Here is a 26918-nt window from a genome sequence, read left to right on the forward strand (position 1 = left end):
CAAGTATAGCAGTTTGTGCGCATTTGTTTTAGAGCTGTACATTATACTTACTGACTTGAGTATCAATTTAAATTCAGTATGAAACTGTTAATGTGCCAATAGCATTATTGGGGAGAATGATATCACAGAGGAAGAGCAAGACAGTCAAGCACGAGGTCTCAGACATTCTGTTCAAAGTTGAAAAAAAAACTTAATTCAATAAAGCATAAAGAAAAGTTTAATTAATATTGTACACATGGTGGCACAGCAGTTAGCACTACTGCCTCACAGCACCAGAGACCCAGATTCGATTCCAGTCTTGGGCAATTGTATGTGGAGTTTCCACATTCTCCTCATGTTCTCTGTGGGGCTGCTCCAGTTTCCTCCCACATCCAAAGATGTGAGGGTTAGGTGGATTGGTCACGCTAAAAACATTGCTGGAAAAGCGCGGCAGGTCAGGCAGCATCCAAGGAACAGGAAATTCGACATTTCGGGCATAAGCCCTTCTTCAGGATTGAGGAAAGTGTGTCCAGCAGGCTCAGATAAAAGGTAGGGAGGAGGGACTTGGGGGAGGGGCGATGGAGATGCGATAGGTGGAAGGAGGTCAAGGTGAGGGTGATAGGCCGGAGTGGGGTGGGGGCGGAGAGGTCAGGAAGAAGATTGCAGGTTAGGAAGGCGGTGCTGAGTTCGAGGAATTCGACTGAGACAAGGTGGGGGAGGGGAAATGAGGAAACTGGAGAAATCTGAGTTCATCCCTTGTGGATGAACCCTCCAACCACAAGGGATGAACTCAGATTTCTCCAGTTTCCTCATTTCCCCTCCCCCCACCTTGTCTCAGTCGAATTCCTCGAACTCAGCACCGCCTTCCTAACCTGCAATCTTCTTCCTGACCTCTCCGCCCCCACCCCACTCCGGCCTATCACCCTCACCTTGACCTCCTTCCACCTATCGCATCTCCATCGCCCCTCCCCCAAGTCCCTCCTCCCTACCTTTTATCTCAGCCTGCCTGGCACCCTCTCCTCATTCCTGATGAAGGGCTTATGCCCGAAACGTCGAATTTCCTGTTCCTTGGATGCTGCCTGACCTGCTGCGCTTTTCCAGCAACACATTTTCGGCTTTGATCTCCAGCATCTGCAGACCTCGCTTTCTCCACGCTAAAAACATTGCCCAGTAGTGTTCAGGGAGATGTGGTTTAAGTGGATTAGTCATGGTAAAATAAAAACCAATGTGGGGTTTCAGGGATATGGTTGGATGGGGGAGATGGATTTGAGTGGAATACTCTTCAGACCACGCAGACTCAATGACCTGAATGGTCTCTTTTTGCATAGATTTTATGATTCTATAATTTCCAAATTGACTTGTTATGAAACAGAGACAGAACCAAAAGGATACTTTATACCTCTATATTCACAATGCAGAAAAATTAAACTTTTGAAGATTCCCAAATAGTCACTCCAACAGGTCCTAACTAGACTTTTGATTAACCAATCCCAGCTTTTGTGGATAATTAATTTCTAGACACCAGTTTTATGCCTTAAACAAAAGACTTAACAATTTATTAAATACAAACTAACATTAGCAGAGAGAAAATGTAATCAGCATGGTAAGCAGACACGTCTATGCTTTAAACCCAAAACATTTGTTTTCAGCCCCATTCACACAAAAGACAAAAGGTGCAGTGTTGGACTGGGGTGGACAAAGTCAGAAATCACACAACACCATGTTATAGTCCAACAGTTTTATCTGAAATCACAAGCTTTCACAGAGCTGCTCCTTCGTCAGGTGAAGCAGAGAAAAGTGGACAGACATGAAATTTATAGGCGGAGAGATCATTGCAAGAAAATTCCAGATAATTACGTGTGTCAAAAGATTGTACAGATGGTGCGAGTGGAGTGTCGACAGGATGGTCATTTGCAAAGATTTGTTATTCAGCCTATGCATCTCCCTCCACTTCACCTGAAGAAAGAACAATGCTCCAAAAGCTTATGATTCCAAATAAACCTGTTGGATTATAACCTGGTGTCATGTGACTTCTGACACAAAAGACAGAAATAAATAAAGTTGAAGCATAATTAAAACTGGCCAGATTACCTAAATATCCTTCATGATGCATTGTTCACAGGCAACTGTTTTTCCTGAAACATTGACCAGGGTCACCTTCTTAGTTCACTCAAGGAAAGGCGGCAACACTTCTTTCTGTGGGTTTCTGGAAGCTGGCACACCAGATTAGACAGTGAGCTTTCAAACCTCTTCTGAAGAAGGGTCACAGGACCCAAAACGTTAACTCTGTTTTCTCTTCACAGATGTTGCCAGACCTGCTGAGTTTTTCCAGCAATTTCTGTTGTTGTTTAAAATCTTCATACTGTGTCAACGGCCTTCAAGAACCATCTCACAGAAAACATAGCTTAAAAAAAATCTTTAATTCTGGTTGCACCCCAGTAGGCTGACTGACTCTCCCTGAGGTCTCAGTCACCATTCAAAATCTGGCAACTGTTGAATACAAGGTCTCCCTCAGGCTTGCTGTGATCAACTCCTCAGGTACTGGCCTCTTGAATAGCCAATTTCTGCTACTTATTTAGACACAATGCTTTTCCTGAGCTAGTTTTGGGGTGGGGGCTGGTGGGGGCTTGTCGGTGGAACCATTTAATCAAGGCTCAGCCTACAATTAGCCTCCAGGTTTGGCTTTTCAAACAAACAAGTCTGTTCTTTCCTTTTTAACCCAAAATGTCCCAAAGTCCAACAGTCAATTCTGGCTCATAATTGAAAATTCATAAAAGAACAAAAGAAAATAAATGAAGAATCTGTGAGGTATCCAAGACTAAAAACATCTCTTTACAGATGTGAACAATACTGATATATAATAATTTATAAATGTACACAAACTTCTTTAAAAACTGTTCAAAAAGCAATGCAGGTGCATTACTTGCTTGGTCAGGAAAAGAACTGAAAACTGTGCAATGGAACTGCTCAACAAAGTTATTATATGCACACAGAGTGCATGCATACACCTTCAATAACACAGCTATTGCATTTCAATTCCACAACAACAACCCTTCCAAGGAAATCGTCAAACAAAAGGAAACTGGGCAAGGAATCTACTATTTCTAAAATTTGGAGCTTAATTCACAAGGAGGGAATCCCAGACTTCTGCTTCCCAATGGGCAACTCAGTAAACCTGCTGTCAACCGTATACACTCAAGTAACAGTCGATGTCATGTAAATGTCAACCCCCTACCTTTGGCCAAATAATGTGGAAGTTTCCACATATCTTGTGTAAAAGTTTACCCTAATTCTTCACAGATAACAGATTAATGTTTATGAGGCAGTGTGCTGGCCATCACATCCTGCTCCAGCTTTCTAGTCTGCTGGTTGTTCTGCTCCACTCTTGGTGTTCCAGTCCACTGGCTGTTGTGTTCCACTCCAGGTTTTCGGAATTACCGCAATTCATTGGTTATTTTTCTTCATTCGTTTAGATTAGATTCCCTACAGTGCGGAAACAGGCCCTTTGGCCCAACCAGTCCACACCGACACTCTGAAGGCTAATCCACCCAGATCCATTTCTCTCTGACTAATGCATCTAATCCTATGGGCAATTTAGCATGGTCAATTCACCTAACCTGCACATTTTTGGATCGTGGGAGGAAACCCATGCAGACACGGGGAGAATGTGCAAACTCCACACAGACAGTCGCCCGAGGTTGGAATCGAACCTGGGACCCTAGTGCTGTGAGGCAGCAGTGCTAACCACTGAGCCACCATGCCGCCCCATGAGATCAGTTAGAGATCAGTTGGGCTTACAGTTATAGAGATGTACAGCATGAAAACAGACCCTTCGGTCCAACCTGTTCATGCCAACCAGATATCCCAACCCAATCTATTCCCATCTGCCAGTACCCGGCCCATATCTCTCCAAACCCTTCCTATTCATATACCCATCCAAATGCCTTTTCAATGTTGCAATTGTACCAGCCTCCCCCACTTCCTCTGGCAGGTCATTCCATCCATGTACCACCCTTTGTCCCTTAGGTCTTTTTTTATATCTTTCCCCTCTCACCCTAAACCTGTGCCCTCTAGTTCTGGATTCCCTGACCCCAGGGAAAAGACTTGATCTATTTATCCTATCCATACCCCTCATGATTTTGTAAACCTCCAAAAAGTCTCCCTTCAACCTCTGACGCTCCAGGGAAAACAGCCCCAGCCTGTAGCTCAAATCCTCCAACACTGGCAACACCCTCGTAGATCTTTCTGAACCTTTTCAAATTTCACAACATCTTTGCGATAGGAAGGAGACCAGAATTGCACGCAATATTCCAACAGTGCGGTATGAATTTTGACGGGCATGAATTTCAGCCCCTCAAAAGTATCCATGTAATAGCTGAACCCATAAATTTAACCTTAAAAGGCAGTCAAAAAAAATTCAACTATTACTCAAGCATATACTTGAGTCATAATTAACATAGAAAGTGAAGAATAAATAGAGATATAGAAGACAAGTGTAGCAAATATTTTGTGAAGAGCTACAACAGCCTTGGGCGACCATCTGCGTGGAGTTTGTACATTGTCCCTGTGTCTGCATGAGTTTCCTCTGGGTGCTCTGGTTTCCTGCTGCAGTCCAGAGATGTGCAGATTAGGTGATTTGGCCATGCTAAATTTCCCATAGTGTTCAGGGATGTGTGGGTTTGATGCAATAGTCAAGGGAAATGTAGAGCAATAGGGTAGGAGAACAGGTTCTGTGTCGGTTACACTTCAATGGTTGGTGTGGACTTGTTGGGCCAAATGGCCTGTTTCCACACTAGGGATTCTACGAACAGAATATGTACAGGGTATGTAGAGAATTGAAGGAAACTAAAACAGGAGGATTTGAGCTATAGAGAGGTTGAATAGGATGGGGCTGTTTCTGCTGGAGTGTCGGAGGTTGAGGGATGACCTTATAGAGGTTTAAAAAATTATGAGGGGCATGGATAGGATAAATAGACAACGTCTTTTCCCTGGGGTGGGAGAGTCCAGAACTAGAGGGCATAGGTTTATGGTGAGAGAGGAAAGATATAAAAGAGACCTAAGGGGCAACCTTTTCACGCAGAGAGTGGTCCGTGTATGGAATGAGCTGCCAGAGAAAGTGGTGGAGGCTGGTACAATTGCAACATTTAAAAGGCATCTGGATGGGTATATGAATAGGAAGGGTTTGGAGGGATATGGGCCAGGTTCTGGCAAGTGGGACTAGATTAGATTGCGATATCTGATCAGCATGGACGAGCTGGACCTAAGGATCTGTTTCCGTGCTGTATGTCTCTATGACTAAGTGAGGTAATGCTCTCTAAAAGCATAGAATCAGTCTTACCAGGAACTAAATGGATTAGACTTAGCAAAATAAGTCTTCCATTAAAGTGCTGTTGTCAAGAGTCCAAAGGAAAGAAAAAGCAGTTTTTCTTAAATTTAACCAGTAATGAGAACAGAAGAAACTCCTGCTCAGGTTATTTTCTGCAACATGAGAGTCCACATTGTTTGTCACAGAGTTGCACAACATGTCAATGCCGACCAGATATCCTAAATTAATATTGTCCTATTTGCCAGCATTCAGCCTATATTGCTCTAAACCCTTCCTATTCATGTACCTATCCAGATGCCTGTGAATGACAACAGGTTCTACAGACACCAGACCGTGCGAATGCTTGGTGGTACTGTGTATGTCAAGAACCCTACAATAAAATCAGATGAAATCTTGCATGAAGTGGCACTGAAAATAACAACACAGTGGATTAAGTTTTTGACTGTAGTTTCTTCTGTGTAGGATTCAAAGCATCTGTCAAACAAATCTGGAAAACATTAATCCCACCAATGTGCATTAAGTAATTATGAATAGTGCCAATACAAAACCTACACAGCATTTTATACCAATATTCCGTAGAATGTTTAAGCTTGGAGATTCCTCATGTTTACACCCATTGCAGGTGCAAAACAATTACTTGGCTGAAAAGAATGCACAATTGAGAGTGTAAGTTAATTACAAGAACCCAAATCCTCTCAATTTTATACACATATATGTCAAATAAATTGCTATGTTGGAATCCATCTACATTCTTAGATGTTACCATGTTGTTGGCTCCCAATATCTTTCAATTTTGCTTTTACATAGGATCTTTGAAAGCCGCAATAAAATTTCCAGGCAGTTTTGTTTTTTTTTAAATTGAATTATATTGATCCTTTCAAAGTCACAAGATGTCCCAAAGTGTGTTATAGCCAAAGAATTACCTTGTGAAGAATATACACTGAGTTGGAGATGCAGCAGTTTATTTGAGGACAGCAAATACTTCCAAACAGAAATATGATAATTGCTAATTATTGGTCAAATCTTAGGGGATACATTATGTTCTTCTTGAAATTGAGTCATTTTGTCTTTTAGTAACTACCTGAATGGAGAGACAGGGCCTTAGGTTAACTTTCCAACGGAAAGATAACACCTCTGACAGTATTGGTCTGGAGAGCCAGCTTAGATTTCTATTCCTAAGTTCTTTAATGGGCCTTGACCTGGTAATGTTCTGCAGGAAGAGTACTATCAATTGAATTACTGCTGACATACATTTTAATTACACTTTTTAAATATTTTTAAAAATCCTCACTGAAACCTGCTCTGTATTTTCAGTTCCTGTCAATTCACACCAACCTCAGTGTAGTGCCCGTATTTATGACAGATTAATACTGGGTGTGAGAAAGTAGTTTTATATGCATTGTCACTGGGTGCGCAGGTCCACAGATCACTGAAGGTGGCAGCGCAGATAGATAAGGTAGTAAAAAAAGCTTATAACATGCTTACCTTCATTGAAAGTGACATTGAGTATAAAGATAGACAAATTATGCTGCTGCTTTATAGAACTTTAGTTAGGCCACACTTAGAATATTGTGTACAGTTCCGTTCACCATACTACTAGAAGGATGTGGATGCTTTGGAGAAGGTACAGAAAAGGTTTACCAGGTCATTCCTGGTGTGGGGGATTTTAGCTATGAAGCAAGGTTGACTAAAATGGGTTTATTTTCACTGGAATGCAGGAAGTTGAGGAGCGACCCGATTGAAGTTTATAAGATTATAAATGGCAGGGATGGAGTGGAAAGCATGAGGCTTTTTCCCAGGGTGGAAGGGTCAACTACTAGGGGCCACAGGCTCAAGGTTCGAGGGGAGGGGGGAAGTTTAAAAAAGACATGCGAGGCAGTTTTTTTCACACAAAAGGTAGCGAATGCCTGGAATGCACTGCCAGAGAAGGTGATGGAAGCAGACATAATAGCAACATTCAAGAAGCACCTGGAGGAATAAATGAATAGGAAAGGAATAGAAGGATATCGATCCTATAAGTGAAGACAGTTTTAGTATGGTAGGGCAAAATATGGCAGTACAAGCTTGGAGGGCTGAAGGGCTTGTTCCTGTGCTGTATTGTTTTTTTGTTCTAACATTGTTTAGTACAGTTTATTCAAGGCAGGAATCCTATGGCTTTACTGTCTTAGTAAATCCTCTGGAAACTCATTTTCAGTACTTTTTTTTAAAAAAGTATTGGTCCCTATCCTGATTATAGCACAAATATGGAGGTCTGGTGCAGAACTATACTTAGGAACAACTTTTGAAATTAGCAAAATAAGAGTAATATTGGGCACATGTTCAAATCCATCTTTTGTGTTGTGCCTGAGGATCAGAAGACTAAGACAAAATAAAAGTACAGTCATTTACAAATGTTCCTCAAATGTTTTTTTATTCTTAGTCAATGGTTTTCTGGCTTAAAAAAGCCTAACCTAATCTGCACGTCAAACATAATCCTTGCAATGTGGAAATCAACCAGGTTATCACAACAAATAAACTTTTGACGTCAAATACTATCTTGTGTAAACAATTATGAACTTGAAAAACAAATCAAAACAGGGTTCTGTAAAACTATACCCAAGAAGAAAGTTTAACTTAGGATGACAGAAGACTGAAGCAATTTTTGGACTGTCAGCAGATTTTACAGCAGACTGATCTCCAAACCTGTCCTCAATCATCCCCTCCCAATAAAAATTTTCTCAAAGATTTGCTTGGCCAGAATGTACTTTAACTTAAATATTTTTATGATCTTTTAAGTTTCTTCCTGTTCTGTGAAGTATACTTGGGTCAGACCACTGAAATCTATAGCTCTTTAGCACACACCATGTGGTCATGTCATGCATAGGTCTAGATAATGAATATGGTGTACCTTTCCAGCCATGAAAGAGATCAAAGAGCAAATACAGTAAGATTCTTTTTTTTTGACTTCATGGGCTAGCTAAACATTGTGCATTAAGGACTACAGAAGGAGGCTTCTGATATCCTCTACTTGGTTGGCACATAGACACAGAGACCAACTTCAATTCCCGACTGTCAGCAAATGAAAACCAAGCATTCAAATTATTATGTTTCTGATATCTACCGTAGTACCACGTGACATGCAGGCTTACCCAACTCAGCCCGAAGTGATGTTTTATAATCAAGCAATCTTACCCATTAACTTGAAACATTCTGGTTTGTTGGAAATTCGAATTATATCACGGTAGTCAGTCAACATGAAAATTTCATCATCTGTACAGGAAACAGACACAATGCCACTGAGCCCTTCGAGTCCACCAATCAGAGCCTGCAAATGCCATGTAATAAATATTAAAATGTGATGTTGTTAATTAACGGACATGACTTATTCAAATTTCCATCTTTAAGTAATAGAGAACATGTTTAGATAGAAAGGATAATTTGGGGCTGGAGTTTACAGAGATGGCCAATGTTCCTTCACCAGGGCTGAAAATGGCAGGCAAGGCTGCCACCTACAGTCAATGAATGAAGTGACGCTGTGGGTAATGTCTAACTTAAAATGGCAGCCCACACCAGAAGGTGCAGGAGCTTGGCAGCACCAATGCTAGCATTGGCCACTGCTTATATTGCAGATGCAAGAAGGTGATGCCTCAGTGCTGAGTGCCCTCTAAGAAAGTTAAGTACTGCCAGGGGATGATGAAACCAGGCAAGCATGCAACAGTAATTGGGGGTTTGTTTCAGTGGGTGGTCTCCCTAAGCGGTGCCAAGCTCACCTAATCAAGGTAAAATGTTCCTGGAGACAGGAAGTGGCTCTTAATTGATCAACGTATTTAAATTGGGCTGTAGCAAGAAACCAATGTGCCAGCTCTCCCACTGTTAGCAACGTGGCATGATGGTGGGAATGTGTTGAGCATTCTACTCTGACATTTCTTGTGCCATTTTGTCAGCCTTCCTACCTCCCAGCTTGTCCCCAAGGGGCTAAAGGATTTCTGCTCAGCTTAATATTTTACTGTAGAGATGTGTTAGAACTTAATAATTGTTTAAAAGCAGAACAAAAATGTCTCAATTCACTTAAACTCTGTAAAATATCACTAAAAGTACAAAAGTAACTTTTGAAAAATGGTGTTCTCAATTCTCATTATAGCAGAAGACCCCTTAAATCTTCTCTGGCCACAACTGATCTGTCCTTAAAAAAGACCTTATATTAAACACAACCACCGCAATGAATTCAGGCTGGCATGATCCTGAGCTCTTCTTCCCTTTGCATTAGACTCCTCAGCCAGTTTAGATTAGATCAGATTCCCTACAATATGGAAACAGGCCCTTTGGCCCAACAAGTCCACACCAACCCTCTGAAGAGTAACCCACCCAGACCCATTCCCCGTTTATCCTTGACTAATGCAATTTAGCATGGCCAATTCACCTCACCTGCACATATTTGAATTGTGGGAGGAAACCAGAGCACCCAGAGGAAACCCATGCAGACACGGGGAGAATATGCAAACTGCACACAGACAGTCACCTAAGGCAGGAATTGAACCTGGGTCCCTGGCGCTGTGATGCAGCAGTGTTAACACTGAGCCATCCTAGACACTTCTCTAGACAGCAGTCATTTTTAAAAAAAAATCATACATAGGATGTGGTCATCGCTGAAGAGGCCAGCATTTATTGCACATCCCTAATTGCCCAGAGGTTATTGTTGTGGGTCTGGTGTCACGTTTAGGCCGGACCAGGTGAGGATGGCAGTTTCCTTCCCTGAAGGACATTAGTGAACCAGATAGGTTTTTCCTGCCAATCGACAGTGGCTTCATGCTTAGAGATTTATAGAGTTGTACTCAGACTCTTAATTCCAGAAGTTTTTGTTTTGAATCAAAACTTAATCTGCTATGCTAGGATTCAAACCTGAGTCCCCAGAACATTACCTGGGTTGTGAAGAATAATAGTCTAGCAATGAACCAACATTCCCACTTTTCTGTTCTTTCTACTTCTAGTTTTCAACCCCCACCTGGACTTCCCTTTTGTCTCTTATCTACACTATCTGCCGATCTGAACTTTACCTTGCAGAGACTGAATGTAATTCAGTAACAGTTTATCCTATCCCTCCTGAACTATGACCCCACAACTGGTCATCACCCTATTGTCTCCAGACTATGAAAGACCTCGTCACTTTTAGAAATACTCCCTATCCAGATAAAAATCTCAGATCCCAACCCCAGTCAGCCTATTTCTACTTCCTTTGCAACATCTCTGAATAGGACTTCACTGGTAAACCTATTCTTTTCAGCCTGTTTCTGTCCCACTCAACTATTCAACGGATTATCCTTCTCCATTTCTGACATGTCAAGCAGGATGGCACCACAAAACACACCTATCAAAACTTGAAAAGACTGTTTTCTTAATTTCACTCTGGTCCCCTCCTTACTTAGTTTTCCTATAGCAGTTTCCACAAGAACAAGGTGCAACACTTGTTTTGTTCCTCCTCCTGTCTCACCATCCAAGGTTTCAAATACTCATTGCAGATTTTAAAAAGGTGATTCATAATGACATCTCAACTTAGTGTACTGTATTTACTGCCTCCAATGACACCAAATTTAGATAATAGAATCCCTAATGTGGAAGTAGGCCATTTGGCCTATTAAATCCACACTGCCCCTCCAAACAGCATCCCACCCAGACCCATTCCCCTACTGTATCCTTGTAATTCTCATGGCTAGTCCTGCATGCCTGGATACTGTGGGCAATTTAGCATGGCCAACCCACCAACCTGCACATCTCTGGACTGTGGGAGGAAACTGGAGCACCCAGAGGAAACCCGCGTAGACATGCGGAGAGTTTTCAAACTCCGCACAGTTGCCCGAGGCTGGAATGGAACCCAGGTCTCTGGTGCTGTGAAGCAACAGTGCTAACTACTGCACTGAGCCACAGATCCAGTGACTGTTTTGCAGAACCCCTCCACTCTGTCTACAAGCCCTCGTTCCCGACAGTGTTCTAATGAAGTTTTAACTTGCACCGAAGCAATAGCAATTAATTTCTCGATTAGGCAATTTACTGCCCTCCAGATTCAAAACGGAGTTCACTAATTTCAGATTATGTGCCCATTTTACTGCCTTTTCTTTTCGCAGTTTGTAGTTTCACACTTTACTCTTGGGCATCAGCTGTTCATCATTCTACTATTTACATTACCACTTGACACAGTTTATATTTTTTCACTTGTCCTAATATCACTCACTTTGGCCTTGCACAATTGTCATTTAATCTCACCTGTTTCTCACTGTATTACAGACCTTTCTTCTTGTGCTTTTGCCAACTCACCCCTCTATTACATTTTCAATTCTTCCCAGTTTTTATTAGATTATTGATCTGAAACATGAACTCAGATGGCATCGATGGAGAGAAACAGACTGCTTCCAGCTTTTTCTGTTTTTATTTCAGTACAAGTCCCTATAAGTTTTCCACTTTGAGAATTTTTCAGATGGATATGGTCAACATCTATACAATTCAAAAACATACCCACAAAAGGCTGGGCAGTTAATTTTGTTCCATGATGCTTTAGGTCTAAACTCATTTGAAAGACAAACACAGTGAAGCAATTTTTTCCTCCAATTGCTAGTTGAAATAAATCATCTTTTAACCACTTCATTATGAACATGAATATTCCAAGCATGCTCCATAGTGACATTTTCATTTTTGATACCTTATCTCCTCTGAACATTGACAACTTAGTACTAAACTAAGTATTATTGCACTTTGCTGTCAGAAGTTCTAAGCCTATCTAGGGCCCTGAAAGGTTTTATAGAAAAGGTCACTTTCATAACTTTCACCCTATCAATAGGAAATGAATATAAAGCTCTGGTGCTGAGGATGATAATACAGTGCTCCAAATACATTGTGCATTTTCTCCTTCAGGTAATGTATTTCTCATCCTATCTAAAGCACCTGCAGTTCTTTTTATCATAAGATGTCGGAGCAGTTTCAAGAATTTACTTCTCACTGTCATTTACATCTCATGTTTTATTCAGTATCCAGCTAATATGGTTTAAAATTTGTAAGATGTTCTGAAGTTATCACATAAGCCCCAAAACCTACTGCATTCTGTGATCACGATTAGCTCTCCAAGACATGTAAATATATGTTGTCTCCTTTGGCAGAGAGGAAATTCATCACTTGAACATTCTTCCTCTGTGATTTCTTGTAGTTTTATACTCAAGTTTAAATGTTCATTTAAGTTACAACTGGATTTATATTAGTTCCCTTCCTTTAAAAATCTGCTTTGTTCAATAGGAAAGCTAGGATGTCTTCTCTCCTAGGTTTATTGTTTTGTTTGTCATCTTAGAAAAGTACTTCCTTTGTAGCTTTTTGAACTTATATTTTAATATAAATCAAGTAGCCAAAACGCCAGTATGTTCAAAGTGAAGTGAGGCCTTTTAAATGTCCAGACCATGGGAAATCCTTTAAAATGTCCAGGAACGAGATGCCCCATTAATGTGTTCACACAAGGAGAAACCATTCCAGTGTTCTTATGGTCTGTCATCTGACCTGGCGAGACACCGACTTCACGTACTTTGTATTTTGATGTTGTTATTGTTCATCCCATCCATGACTGAACATGTGGATTAGTGCCAAGGTCTGTAAGGAGTGTGTCCTAGCTGCTCTTTCCCACAAAGAACAAAGAATAGAACAAAGAAAATTACATCACAGGAACAGGCCCTTCGGCTCTCCAAGCCTGCGCCAATCAAGATCTTCTATTGAACCTGTCGCCTATTTTCTAAGGATCTGTATCCCTCTGCTCCCTGCCCATTCATGTATCCGTTTAGATACATCTTAAATGATTCTATCATGCCCACCTCTACCACCTCCATGGCAACGCATTCCAGGAACCCACCACCCACTGCGTAAAGAACTTTCCAAGAATATCTCCCTTAAAATTTCCCCCTCTCACCTTGAACCGTGACCCCTAGTAATTGAGTGCCCCACTCTGGGGGAAAAAAGCTATCCATCCTCTCATGATTTTATAGACCTCAATCAAGTCCCCCTCAACCTTTGTCTTTCTAATGAAAATAGTTCTAATCTAACCTCTCTTCATAGAACCCTTCATACTAGGCAACATCCTGGTGAACCTCCTCTGCACTCTCTCCAAAGTACCCGCATCCTTTTGGTAGTGTGGTGACCAGAATTGTACAAAGTATTTCAAACGTGGCTGAACCAAAGACCTATACAACTGTAACATGACCTGCCAAACCTTGTACTCAATACCCTGTACGATTAAGGAAAGCATGCTGTATGTCTTCTTGACCATTTATCGACTGCGTTGCAAAGTTCAGGGAACATCCAGATCTCTCTATACATTAATTTTACATTTATCATATAGTTTGCTCTAGAATTCAATCATCCAAAATGCATCATCTTGCATTTGAACTCCCCATTTGCCATTTCTTCGCCCAACACTCCCAATCTAACTATATTCTGCTGCATTCTCTTGACAGTCCCCTTCACTGTCTGCTACTCCACCAATCTTAGTGTCATCTGCAAACTTGTTAATCTGACCACCTATACCTTCCTCCAGATCATTTATGTATGTCACCAACAACAGTGGTCCCAACACAGATCCCTGTGGAATGTCACTGGTCACAGTTCTCCATTTTGGAAACTCCCTTTTACTACTCCTCTGTCTGCCGCTGCCCAGACAGTTCTCTATCCATCTAGCTAGAACATCCTGGACCCCATGCGACTTCATCTTCTCTATCAGCCTACCATGGGGAACCTTATTAAACCCTTTACTGAAGTCCATGTATATGACATCTACAATCCTTCCCTCATCAATCAATTTTGCCATTTCCTCAAATAATTCTATTAAATTGGTAAGACATGACCTTCCCTACACAAAACCATGCTGCCTATCACTGATTAGCCCATTTTCTTCCCTCAGTATCTTCTCTAGCAGCTTCCCTACCATTGACATCAGTTCACTGGTTTATAATTACCTGGGATTATCCCTTCTACCCAGAGATAATACCTGTTGTTTCAACCTGTCACTGATCTCCACCAGGCTGGCACAAAGCAGAACGGGAGCATTCTGTGATGTTGGCCCAAGAGAGGGATGATGGAGAAAGGAATCAGCCAAGTGGGAATTCCACTCAGTCTCTCACTTCTTACTCTTAAATCCCCAACCCCAGACAATGCCCACACAACGCCTCCATCTGCTGACATGCCATTCTATCCCCTGCTTACGCAGGTACAGGTGGAATCTGAATTCAATAAAAATCTGGAAATTGGAATCAAATGATGATGGTGAATTAATTGTCATGGAAAATGCCCATCTGGTTCACTACAGCCCTGAACTGGTCTGGCCTATATGTGACACCAGACCCATAGTAGCGTGGTTGACTCTGCACTGCCCTCTGAAAAATTAAGGATGGCCTAGTCAATGATGCCCTCATCCTGTGAATGAATAGTTATCATGATGAAACATTTTGGTGATTTTTTTAGAATAGACTCCGAACAGTCTGGAAATAGACCCTTCAGCCCACACTGACCCTCCGAAGAGCAACCCACCCAGACCCACCTCCCTCTGACTAGTGCACCTAACACTATGGGCAATTTAACATGGCCAATTCACCTAGCTTGCATATCTTTGCGATTGTGGGAGAAAACCAGAGCACCCGGAGGAAACCCACGCAGACACGGGAAGAATGTGCAAACTCCACACAGGCAGTCTCCTGAGGCTAGAATCGAACCTGGGACCCTGGTGCGGTGAGATAGCAGTGCTAACTACTGTGCTACAATGCCCCCCCTGATTTGCTGACATCTGTCTGTAAAAGCTAATACGGCGACATCAGTGGGATAAAGGACAAGAAGGTGCAGCAATCTTGGGACAAAGGAAAACAGAATAGTGATAAATATGTAGACCATCATGTGATTCAATGAGCTGAGATTTGCTCATATGAGCCGTGACTGGCCACAGAGAGAGATTCATCAGTTAAGAACCGGGATAAAAGAGAGCTTCCTCGGACAAGGTTATGCAGTGGAGAGGATCCAAAATTCCTGATTTTTCCTAAACTCTCAAAAGGATGTTCTCACTGCATCAGTGAAACCTGGAGGATATTAATTCTGCACAAGTTAATCCCTGCACAAGTTAATCCCTACAACTACAAAGAACGTAACTAGTCCTCACGTTTTTTTTAGTATTAACAAACACAGATCTTACAAGATGCTTATCCATGGAACTGTGCTCCTCTGGAACCAGGGTCAAACTGTGTCCTAATATTCAACTTTGGACCTTGAACATGAGTGTCAGGGTCACAAAAACGGAGCACTATTGCCAGATACCTTTCATCCCCAATCCTAAACGTGCCATTCTTGGTGGCTGTGCCATCAGCTGCCTGGATCCTATGTTCTGCTTCTTCCTGTCTGAACCTCTTCACCTTTCCATTTCATTTTCCTAAATTCTTTATAATCCACTTCTTCAGGCAAGATTCTGGTCACCTCTTAGGAACTTTGAAATTCATTGGAACTCTTGATGTGACTGCCTCTGTGGAAATGTTGTCATTCACTAGACCTGATCACTGAATGAATGAGTGTATAAAAGGACTGTAAGCCTGTGACCAGGGCTGTGCCGCAAGGATCAGTGTTGGGTCAATTGCTTTTTGTCATTTACATAAATGATTTGGATGTGACTGTGGGAGGTATGGTTAGTTAATTTGCAGAGGACACCACGTTGTGCTGATGTCGTGGACAGCCAAGAAGGTCACCTCAGAGTACAACAGGATCTGGATCAGATGGGCCAATGGGCCAAGGATTGACAGATGAAGTTTAACTTAGATAAATGTGAGGTGCTACCTTTTGGAAAGGCAAATCAGGGCGGGGCTTATACACTTATTGGTAATCTCCTGTGGAGTACTGCTGAACAAAAAGACCTTGGAGTGCAGGTTCATAGTTCCTTGAAAGTGGAGTTGCAGTAGATAGGATAGTGAAAAAGGCATTTGGTATGCTTGACTATTGGTCAGTGCATTGGGTATAGGAATTAGGAGAGCATATTGCGGCTGAATAGGACGTTGGTTAGGCCACGTTTGGAATACTGCATACAATTCTGATCTCCCTGCTATAGGAAGGATCTTGGGAAACTTGAAAGGGTTCAGAAAAGATTTACAAGGATGTTGCCAGGGTTGGACAGGAGAGGCTGTATTCGCTGGGGCTGTTTTCCCAGGAGTGTCAGAGGCTGACGGGTGACCTTATAGAAGCTTATAAAATTAAGAGGGATTTGGATAGGGTAAATATACGAGGTCTTTTCTCTGGGGGGGGGGGGGGGGGGGGAGGGGGGTCCAAAATCAGAGGGCATAGGTTTAAGGTCAGAGGGGAAAGACTTAAAAGGGACCAAAGTGACAACTATTTCACACAAAGGGTGGTGCATGTACAGAATGAGCTGCCAGAAGAAGTGGTGGAGGCTGGTAACTACAACATTTAAAAGCCATCTGTATAGGTATATGAATAGGGATGGCTTAGAAGGGCATGGGCCAAATGCCGGCAATTGGGACTAGATTTATTTAGGATATCTAGTGGGCATAGACAAGTTGGACTGAAGGGTGTTTCCATGCTGTACATATCTATGACTCTACATTTACAACAGCAGTTTTAGTTTGCTACAAACTCTGTCCCTACCATTCTCTTTTCCAATTTTCCCATTCCCCTTTATCTGAACATAGCCACTTTTTTATTCACCCCACCATGGAATGTGAGCATAGTTCACAAGGCAGCATTTGCCGTCCTTCCTTAATTACTGTCAAGGACAACAGTCAGAACATAGTGTCATCAACAATCTTTTGATACTTGCATAATCATTAATCTTACTACAGCTTTGCTCATAAAACATTTGGATTGGGAGCATGACTTCAAAGCCACACTCCAACAGGTCTTTGCCAGAACATCCAGCAGAAGGCCCTGGAAATCAGTAAAGGAACTGTAGCCTACTCCCCTTTCCTTACAGTGGTTCTTGGAGTCCACTGTAGACATCAAATGGCATCCCATTCTTAGAGGGAGAAACATGACACACACTAGAAATCATGTTGACTAGCTTATTTTCTCATTTCACATTAATCTAGAATACTAGCTTTGTTTCCTACTGTCAGTTTTAAATAGTTTGGCTTGGTAGACAAATAACGCATTACGGAATAAGGCACGATAAGATCTGCCAGAGGAGCAGAGTGTTCCCCCAGTGTTCATCAAGCAAATCCAAACATGAATGAGATTGCCATATTATCAGTGCAGACATACTGACTGACATATTTGCCAATGTCATAACATACGTTAAAAGTAATTAAATGACTGTGAATGGTTTTTGAGTACCCAAAGATAAAAGCAGCAGAGATGTTCTGATTGCTTCTTTGCATGAAATCCTGCTCATCCATCAACCTGTGCTTTGTGACCTGCCCTGGCTCCACATCAGACAATACCTCACTTATAAAACAAAAACTTATCCCAGATTTCAAAACCTTTCATGAACACATCCTCCCTATTTCTGTAATCTCCTCCAATCCCACAACTCTCCAGGATATGTGCACTCCTCTAATGCAGGCTTTTTGAGCTCCCCAGTTTTCAACTTGCCTTCAGTTGTCCTTGTCCTAATTTATCCTTATCTGTCTCTTTCCTCCTCTAATATGCACCTTAAAACTCACCTCCTTTCTAAGCTTTGGTCACCCATCTCGTTATGGAGCTCAATATAAAATTTTATTTTGCAATACTGCTGTGAAAGTCTTGGGCATTTTGTTTTTCAGCAGCAAAGGCATCATATCAAAACAAACAGCTGCAATTGTGGTTGATAGTGCCACCGTGTGGCAGGACATCACCCACAATAAACAAAAAGAGAAGTCCTTTAACTAAATATTTAGAGTCATAGAGATGTACAGCACAGAGACAGACCCTTCGGTCCAATGTGTCCATGCCAACAAGATATCCCAACCATATCTATGCCCACCTGCCAGCATCCGGCACATATCCCTCCAAACCCTTCCTATACACATACCCATCCAAATGCCTTTTAAATGTTGCAGTTGTACCAGCCTCCACCACTCCCTCTGGCAGCTCATTCCATAAACGTACCACCCTCTGCGTGAAAAAGTTGCTCCTTAGGTCTCTTTTATATTTTTCCCCTCTCACCCTAAACCTATGCCCTCTAGCTCTAGACTCCCTGACCCCAAGGAAAAGACTTTGTCTATTTATCCTATCCATGCCCCTCATAATTTTGTAAACCTCTGTAAGGTCACCCTTCAGCCTCCGACGCTCCAGGGAAACAGCATCAGCCTGTTCAGCCTCTCCCTATAGCTCAAATCTTCCAACCCTGGCAACATCCTTGTAAATCTTTTCTGAACCCTTTCAAGTTTCACAACATCTGATAGGAAGGGGACCAGAAATGTTCACAATATTCCAACAGTGGCCTAACCAATGTTCTGTACAGCCGCAACATGACCTCCCAACTCCTGTACTCAATACTCTGACCAATAAAGGAAAGCATACCAAATGCCTTCTTCACTATCCTATCTACCTGCAACTCCACTCTCAAGGAGCTATGAAGGTTTCTTTGCTCAGCAACACTCCCTCAGACCTTACCATTAAGTGTCTAAGTCTTGCTAAGATTTGCTTTCCCAAAATGCAGCACCTCACGCTTATCTAAATTAAACTCCATCTGCCACTTCTCAGCCCACTGGCCCATCTGATCAAGATCCCATTGTAATCTGAGGTAACTTTCTTCACTGTCCACTACACCTCCAATTTTGGTGTCATCTGCAAACTTACTAACTCTGCCTCTTGTGTTCACTTCCAGATCATTTATATAAATGATGCAAAGTAGTGGACCCAGCACTAATCCTTGTGGCACTCCACTGGTCACAGGCCTCCAGTATGAAAAACAACCCTCCACCACCACCCTCTGTCTTCCACCTTTGAGTTAGTTCTGTATCCAAATAGCTAGTTCTCCCTGTATTCCATGAGATCCAAGCTTGCTAAGCAGTCTCCCATGGGGAAACTTGTCAAATGCCTTACTGAAGTCCATATAGATCACATCCACCTCTCTGCCCTCTTACTTAGTATTATGCCAGTAGAACTAGTCACAAAATTGAAATGCAGAAAAAGTGTTACATATACAAGATACTAAATACATTACGAACCAGTTAACTTCACCAGGCTCTGTATCTGAAAGTTAAGATGAAGTGCAGTCTTCAGTGATAATAGACTTAAAGAGCTCTGGGAAATTGAATGAGGCAGTGCAGATACAGTTTTGAGTACCCATTCTAAAATCATATTTTGTCCTTATTTTTATATGTCATTATGAATTAACGTCAATATTTTTAATAGGGACCACTTCTGTAAACGTGGCAATTATATGCTCATACAGTGTTTACATTTGCAGGAGCATGTTATCAGTATCACAAATTTACATACATAATTCTCAGAAATGAAAGGAAGTACAATGAAAGAAGTTATTACAAATTATATGTTTTTCCTCCAGTGTCCATAATTTTTAATTTAATAATCAGGTGTTAGTTATTAATATATTAATCTCCTTTTTCACTGATGGAATGTGGACATCACTGGCTCAGCCCATCCCCAGTTGCCCTTGAGAAAGTAGTGGTGAGCTGTTTACTGGAACTGCTGCAGCCCATTTTCTGTCGATAGACACTCAATGTCGTGAGAGGAATTCCAGGATTTCCAGCAACAATGAAGGAACGGTGATATATTTCCAAGTAAGGATGGTGAGTGGCTTGGAGGGAAACTTGTCAATGGTGGTGTGCCCATGTATCTGTTGCCCTGTGCTGCTAGATGGTAAACAGTAACAGGTTTGGAAGGTGCTTCATCAGGAGCTTTGGTGAATTTCTGCAGTGCATCCTGCAATTGATACACATGTTGCTACTGAGCATTGGGGTGGAAGGAGTGACATTTTGTGGACGTGGTGCCAATCAATCAGGCTGCTTTGTCCTGGATTATTTCACGTTTCTTGAGCGTTGTTGGATCTGTACTCGTCCATACAAGTACCCATTCTATCACATTCCTGACATGTGGCTTAGTGATGCTGGACAGGCTCTGGGAAATCAGGTGGTGAATTATTCACATTTGACCTGCTCTTGTAGCCACACAGTATTTGTATGGCTATTCCATTTCAGCTTCTGGCCAATGGTAACCCTCAGGATTGATAGTGAGGGAATTCAGTGATGGTAATGTTATTGACTGCCAAGGAGTGATAACCAGATTCTCTCTTGTTGGAGATGCTCATGGCCTGGCAATTCTGTGGCAGAAATGGTACTTGCCACTTCTCAGCCCAAGCCTGGATATTTTACAGGACTTGCTGCATTTGGAAATGGACTGCTTCAGAATCAGAGTTGCTCCGACAAGCATGTTGTTTAGTGATCGGTGAACATCGTCTTCACTAACATTATGATGGAGGGAAGGTTGTTAACGAAGCAGTTGAAAATGGTTGGGCTCAGGACACTATCCTGAGGAACTCTTGCAGAGATGACTGACCTCCAACAACCACAACCATCTTTGTGTCAACAAGCAGACAATTCCCATTGAAACTAGTAAGGCGGGGAACCCGGGGAGATAGTGAGGAAAGAGATCAATCTGAGACTGGTACAGTTGAGAACAGAAGCGAGTCAAACAGTCAGTGCAGGCAGGGACAAAGCAGAGAACAAGGTAGGACTGATAAATTGAACTGCATTTATTTCAATGCAAGGGGCCTAACAGGGAAGGCAGATAAACTCAGGGTATGGTTAGGAATATGGGACTGGTATATCATAGCAATTACAGAAACGTGGTTCAGGAATGGACACAACTGGCACCTTAATGTTCCAGGATATAAATGCTACAGGAAGGATAGAAAGGGAGGCGAGAGAGGAGGGGACAATAGACAATAGGTGTAGGAGTAGGCCATTCTGCCCTTCGAGCCTGCACCACCATTCAATATGATCATGACTGATCATCCTTAATCAGTATCCTGTTCCTGCCTTATCTCCATAACCCTTGATTCCACTATCCTTGAGAGCTCTATCCAACTCTTTCTTAAATGAATCCAGAGACTGGGCATCCTCTGCTCTTTGGGGCAGAGCATTCCACACAGCAACCACTCTCTGGGAGTGGTGTTTTTGATAAGGAATAGCATTACAGCTGTAGTGAGGGTGGATATTCCCAGAAATACATGCAGGGAAGTTATTTGGGTGGAACTGAGAAATAAGAAAGTGATGACCACCTTATTGGGATTGTACTATAGACCTCCTAATAGTCAGCAGGAAATTGAGAAACAAAATTTGTGAGCAGATTTCAGTTATTTGGAAGAATAATAGTATGGTTATGGTAGAGGATTTTAACTTTCCAAACATAGACTGGGACTGTTGTAGTGTTAAGGGTTTAGATGGAGAGGAATTTGTTAATTGCGTCCAAGAAAATTTTCTGATTCAGTATGTGGATGTACCTACTGGACAAGGTGTAAAAATGGCAGGGCAGGTGACTGAGGTGTCAGTGGGGGAGCAGTATGGGGCCAGTGGCCATAATTCTCTCAGTTTTAAAATAGCGATGGAAAAGGATAGACCAGGTCTAAAAGTTGAAGTTCTAAATTGGAGAAAGGCCAATTTTGACAGTATTAGGCAAAAGCTGATTGGGAGCAGATGTTCACAGGTAAAGGGACAGCTGGAAAATGGGGAGCCTTCAGAAATGAGATAGCGAGAGTCCAGAGACAGTATATTCCTGTTAGGGTGAAAGGGAAGGCTGGAAGGCATAGAGAATGCTGGATGTCTAAAGAAATTGAGGGTTTGGTTAAGAAAAAGAAAGAAGCATATGTAAGGTATAGACAGGATAGATCGAGTGAATCCTTAGAAGAGTATAACGGCAGTAGGAGTATACTTAAGAGGGAAATCAAGAGGGCAAAAAGGGGACATGAGATAGCTTTGACAAATAATGTTAAGGAGAATCCAAAGGCTTTTTACAAGTACATTAAGGACAAAAGGGTAACTAGGGGGAGAATAGGGCCCCTCAAAGATCAGCAAGGCAGTCTTTGTGTGGAGCCGCAGGAGATACTGAACGAGTATTTTGCATCAGTATTTACTGTGGAAAATAGATGGTGACATCTTGAAAAATGTCCATATTACAGAGGAGGAAGTGCTGGATGTCTTGAAATGCATAAAAGTGGATAAATCCCCAGGATCTGATCAGATGTACGTAGAACTCTGTGAGAAGCTAGGGAAGTGATTTGCTGGGCCTCTTGCTGAGAAATTTGTATCACCGATAGTCACAGGTGAGGTGCCAGAAGACTGGAGGTTGGCTAACGTGGTGCCACTGTTTAAGAAAGATGGTAAGGACAAACCAGGGAACTATAGACCAGTGAGCCTGATGTCAGTGGTGGGCAAGTTGTTGGAGGGAATCTTGAGGGACAGGATGTACATGTATTTGGAAAGGCAAGGACTGATTAGGGATAGTCAACATGGCTTTGTGGGTAGGAAATCATGTCTCACAAACTGAGTGTTTTGAAGTGACAAAGAGGATTGATGAGGGCAGAGCAGTAGACATGATCTATATGGACTTCAGTAAGATGTTCGACAAGGTTCCCCATGGGAGACTGATTAGCAAGGTTAGATCTCATGGAATACAGGGAGAACTAGCCATTTAGATACAGAACTGGCTCGAAGATAGAAGATAGAGGGTGTTGGTGGAGGGTTTTTCAGACTGGAAGCCTGTGACCAGTGGAGTGCTACAACGATTAGTGCTGGGTGCACTACTTTTTGTCATTTACATAAATGAATTGGATGTGAGCATAAGAATATAGTTAGTAAGTTTGCAGATGACAGCAAAATTGGACGTGTAGTGGACAGCGAAGATAGTTATCTCAAATTATAACAGGGTCTTGATCAGATGGGCCAATGGTCTGAGAAATGGCAGATGGAGTTTAATTCAGATAAATGCGAGGTGCTGCATTTTGGGAAAGCAAATCTTAGCAGGACTTGTACACTTAATGGTAAGGTCCTCGGGAGTGTTGCTGAACAGAGAGACCTTGGAGTGCAGGTTCATAGCTCCCTGAAAATGGAGTCATAGGTAGATAGGATAGTGAAGGAGATGCTTGGTATGCTTTCCTTTATTGGTCAGAGTATTGAATTCAGTAGTTGGGAGGTCATGTTGCGGCTGTACAGGACATTGATTAGGCAACTGTTGGAATATTGCATGCAATTCTGGCCTCCTTCCTATTGGAAAGACATTGTGAAACTTAAAGGGGTTCAATAAAGACTTACAAGGACGTTGCCAGGGTTGAAGGATTTGAGCTATAGGGGAGGCTGAACAGGTTTGGGCTGTTTTGCCTGGAGCGTCAGAGGCTGAGCGGCGACCTTATAGAGGGTTATAAAATCTTGACGGGGCATGGATAGGATAAAGAGACAAAGTCTTTTCCCTGGGGTGGGAGAATCCAGAACTAGAGGGCAGGGGGTTAGGCTGAGAGGGGAAAGACATAAGAGAGACCTAAGGAGCAACTTTTTCATGCAGAGGATGACACATGTATGGAATGAGCTGTGGAGGCTAGTACAGTTGCAACATTTAAAAGGCATCTGGATAGGTATCTGAATAGGATGGGATTGGAGGGATATGGGCCAGGTGCTGGCAGGTGGGACTAGATTGAGTTGCGATATCTGATCAGCATGGACAAGTTGGACCGAAGGGTCTGTTTCCATACTGTACATCTCTATGACTCTTTGACTCCTTGATGTCTCCTTGTGTGCTGGATTGGTAAAGTAAATAATTTTTGTTTATTATTTATTTATTTTTCAATAGTCTATTTGGAAATTTAGAATAGTGGGAATGGCGGATGGGATAGTTGAATGTTTCTCCTGCACAATGTGGGAGGTAAGAGTCACCACTCGTGTTCCTGTTGACTTCATCAACGGGAAGTGCACCCAACTCCAGCTCCTCAAAAACCGTGTTAGGGAACTGGAACTGGAACTGGATGAACTTATTCGGGAGGAGGAGGGGGAGGGGGTTGTTGAGAGGAGTTAACAGGGAGGTAGTCACACCTCAGGTACAAGAAGAAGGCAGATGGGTTACAGTCAGGGAACTGGCTGACAGTACAGGGATCCCTTATGGCTGTTCCCCTCAATAATAAGTATACCATTTTTGATTTGTTGGGGGACGACTTACCAGGGGTAAGCCATGGGGTAGATGTCTATAGCAGAGTCTGTCCCTGTTGCTCAGAAGGGAAGGGGAGAGATAAGCAGAGCATTAGTCATTGGGGACCCCATAGTAAGAGGGACAAATAGGAGGTTCTGTGAGAATAAGAGACAGATGTGTTGCCTCCTAGGGTTAGTGACATCTCAGATTGTATTTTTGGAATCCTAGAGGAGGAGAGGGAGCAGCAGTAACAACATAGGTACAGAAAGGGAGGGGGATTTAAGGTAGTGCTACAACAAAGAGTTATCTCTTGTGCCACATGTTAAGAAGGCGAAGAAAGAGAGAGAGAGTGCGTGCTAGAGAGAGAGAGAGAGAGAGAGAAAACATACAGGGATGGGACAGGATAGATACCTGGATAATTGGGGCTCATTCTGGGGTAGGTGGGACCTCTACAAACAAGATGGTCTATACCTGAACCACAGAGGTACCAATATCCTGGGAGAGAAATTTGATATTACTCTTCAGGAGGGTTTAAAATAATTCAGCAGGGGGATGGGAACCTAAATTGTACTTCCAATGCCCAGGAGGTTGAGAGTAGTGAGGTCAGAAATTTGGTTTCAAGACTGCAATGGCAAAGAGGAAAGTGGTTTGAAGTTTGTCTACTTCAAAGCCAGGAGCATTCGGAATAAGGTGGGTGAACTTGCGGCATCGGTTGCTTCCTGGCACTTCAATGTTGTGGCTATTTTGAAGACATGGTTAGAAGCAGGGACAGGAATAGTTGTTACAGGTTCCAGGATTTAGATGTTTCAGTAAGAACAGTGAAGATGGTAAAAGAGGGGGAGGTGTGACATTATTAGGCAAGGACAGTATTACGGTGTCAGAAAGGACGTTTGAGGAATCGTCTACTGAGGTAGTATGGACTGAGGTTAGAAACAGGAAAGGAGAGGTCACCCTGTTGGGAATTTTCCCTGTTGGGTCTCTGAATAGTTTCAAAGATGTAGAGGGAAGGATAGCAAAGATATTCTGGATAGGAACAAGAATAAGAGAGTAGTTGTTATGGGGGACTTTAACTTTCCAAATATTGACTAGAAATACTATAGTTCAAGAATCTTAGATGGGTCAGTTTTTTTCCAATGTGTGCAGGAGGGTTTCCTGACACAGTATGTAGACAGGCCAATAAGGAGTGAGGCCACATTAGATTTGGTACTGGGTAATGAGCCTGGCCAGGTGTTAGGTTTGGAGGTAGGTGAGCATGTTGGTGATAGTGACAATTCGGTTATGTTTACTTTAGCGATGGAAAAGGATAGGTATATACAGTAGGACAAGAATTATAACTGGGGGAAAGACAACCATAATGCAATTAGGCAAGATTTAGGATGCTTTGAATGGGGAAGGAAACTACAGGGATTGGGCACAGTTGAAATGTGGAGCTTATTCAAGGAACAGCTACTGCATGTACCTGTCAGGCAGAGAGGAAGTGGTTGACTAAGGAAGTTAAATCTCTCAGGAGTAAGTGAGGACTGCAGATGCTGGAGATCTCAGTTGATAGTGGAGTGCTGGAAAAGCACAGCAGGTCTGGCAGCATCTGAGGAGCAGAAGAATCGACGTTTCGGGCAAGATCCCCTTCCTGAAGTTGAAACTTTTGTCAAGAGGAAGAAGGCTTATGTTCGGATGAGACATGAAGGCTCTGTTAGGGCACTTGAGAGTTACAAGCTAGCCAGCAAACACCTAAAGAGAGAACTAAGAAGAGCTAGAAAGGGACCTAAGAAGTCGTTGGCAGATAGGATCAAGGAAAACCCTAAAGCCTGCTATAGGTATATCAGGAATAAAAGAACGAATAGAGTAAGATTAAGGCCAAACAAGGATAGTAGTGGGAAGTTGTGCGTGGAGTCCAAGGAGATATGAGAAGCACTAAATGAATATTTTTTGTCAGTATTCACACAGGAAAAAGTAAATGTTGTCGAGGAGAATACTGAGAAACATGCTACTAGATAAGACGGGATTGAGGTTCACAAGGAGGAGGTGTTAGCAATTCTGGAAAGTGAGAAAATAGTTAAGTCCCCTGGGCAGGATAGGATTTATTCTAGGATTCTCCAGGAAACCAATGAGGCAATTACAGAGCCTTTGGCTTTGATTGTTACATGGTTATTGTCTACAGGAATAGCGCCAGAAGACTGGAGGATAGCAAACATTGTCTCCTTGTTCAAGAAGGGGAGTAGAGACAACTCTGGAAAATATAGACCTATGTGCCTTACTTGGTTGAGGTTAAAGTGTTGGAAAAGGTTACAAGAGATAGGATTTATAATCATCTCAAAAGGAATAAGTTGATTAGGGATAGTCAACACAGCTTTGTGAAGGGTAGGTCGTGCCTCACAAACCTTATTGAATCCTTTGAGAAGGTGACCAATCAGGTGGATGAGGGTAATGTGGTTAATGTGATGTATATGGATTTCAGTAAGGCGTTTGATAAGGTTCCCCAATGTACACTATTGCAGAAAATACTGAAGCATGG

General features: G+C 42.3%; 1 protein-coding gene across 2 annotated transcripts in view; it reads right to left on the reverse strand.

Moving 5' to 3' along the window:
- tecpr2 (tectonin beta-propeller repeat containing 2) overlaps nt 1–26918 on the reverse strand; it is a 119562-nt gene that overhangs the window by 78936 nt on the left and 13708 nt on the right. For both annotated transcript variants that reach the window (XM_060829253.1, XM_060829252.1), the window contains exon 7: nt 8477–8609. In XM_060829253.1, the coding sequence (XP_060685236.1) occupies nt 8477–8609 (133 nt within the window). The remainder of the gene's footprint in view (nt 1–8476; nt 8610–26918) is intronic.

This window comes from Hemiscyllium ocellatum, chromosome 8 (assembly GCF_020745735.1).
Source record: "Hemiscyllium ocellatum isolate sHemOce1 chromosome 8, sHemOce1.pat.X.cur, whole genome shotgun sequence".
Lineage (NCBI taxonomy): Eukaryota > Metazoa > Chordata > Chondrichthyes > Orectolobiformes > Hemiscylliidae > Hemiscyllium > Hemiscyllium ocellatum.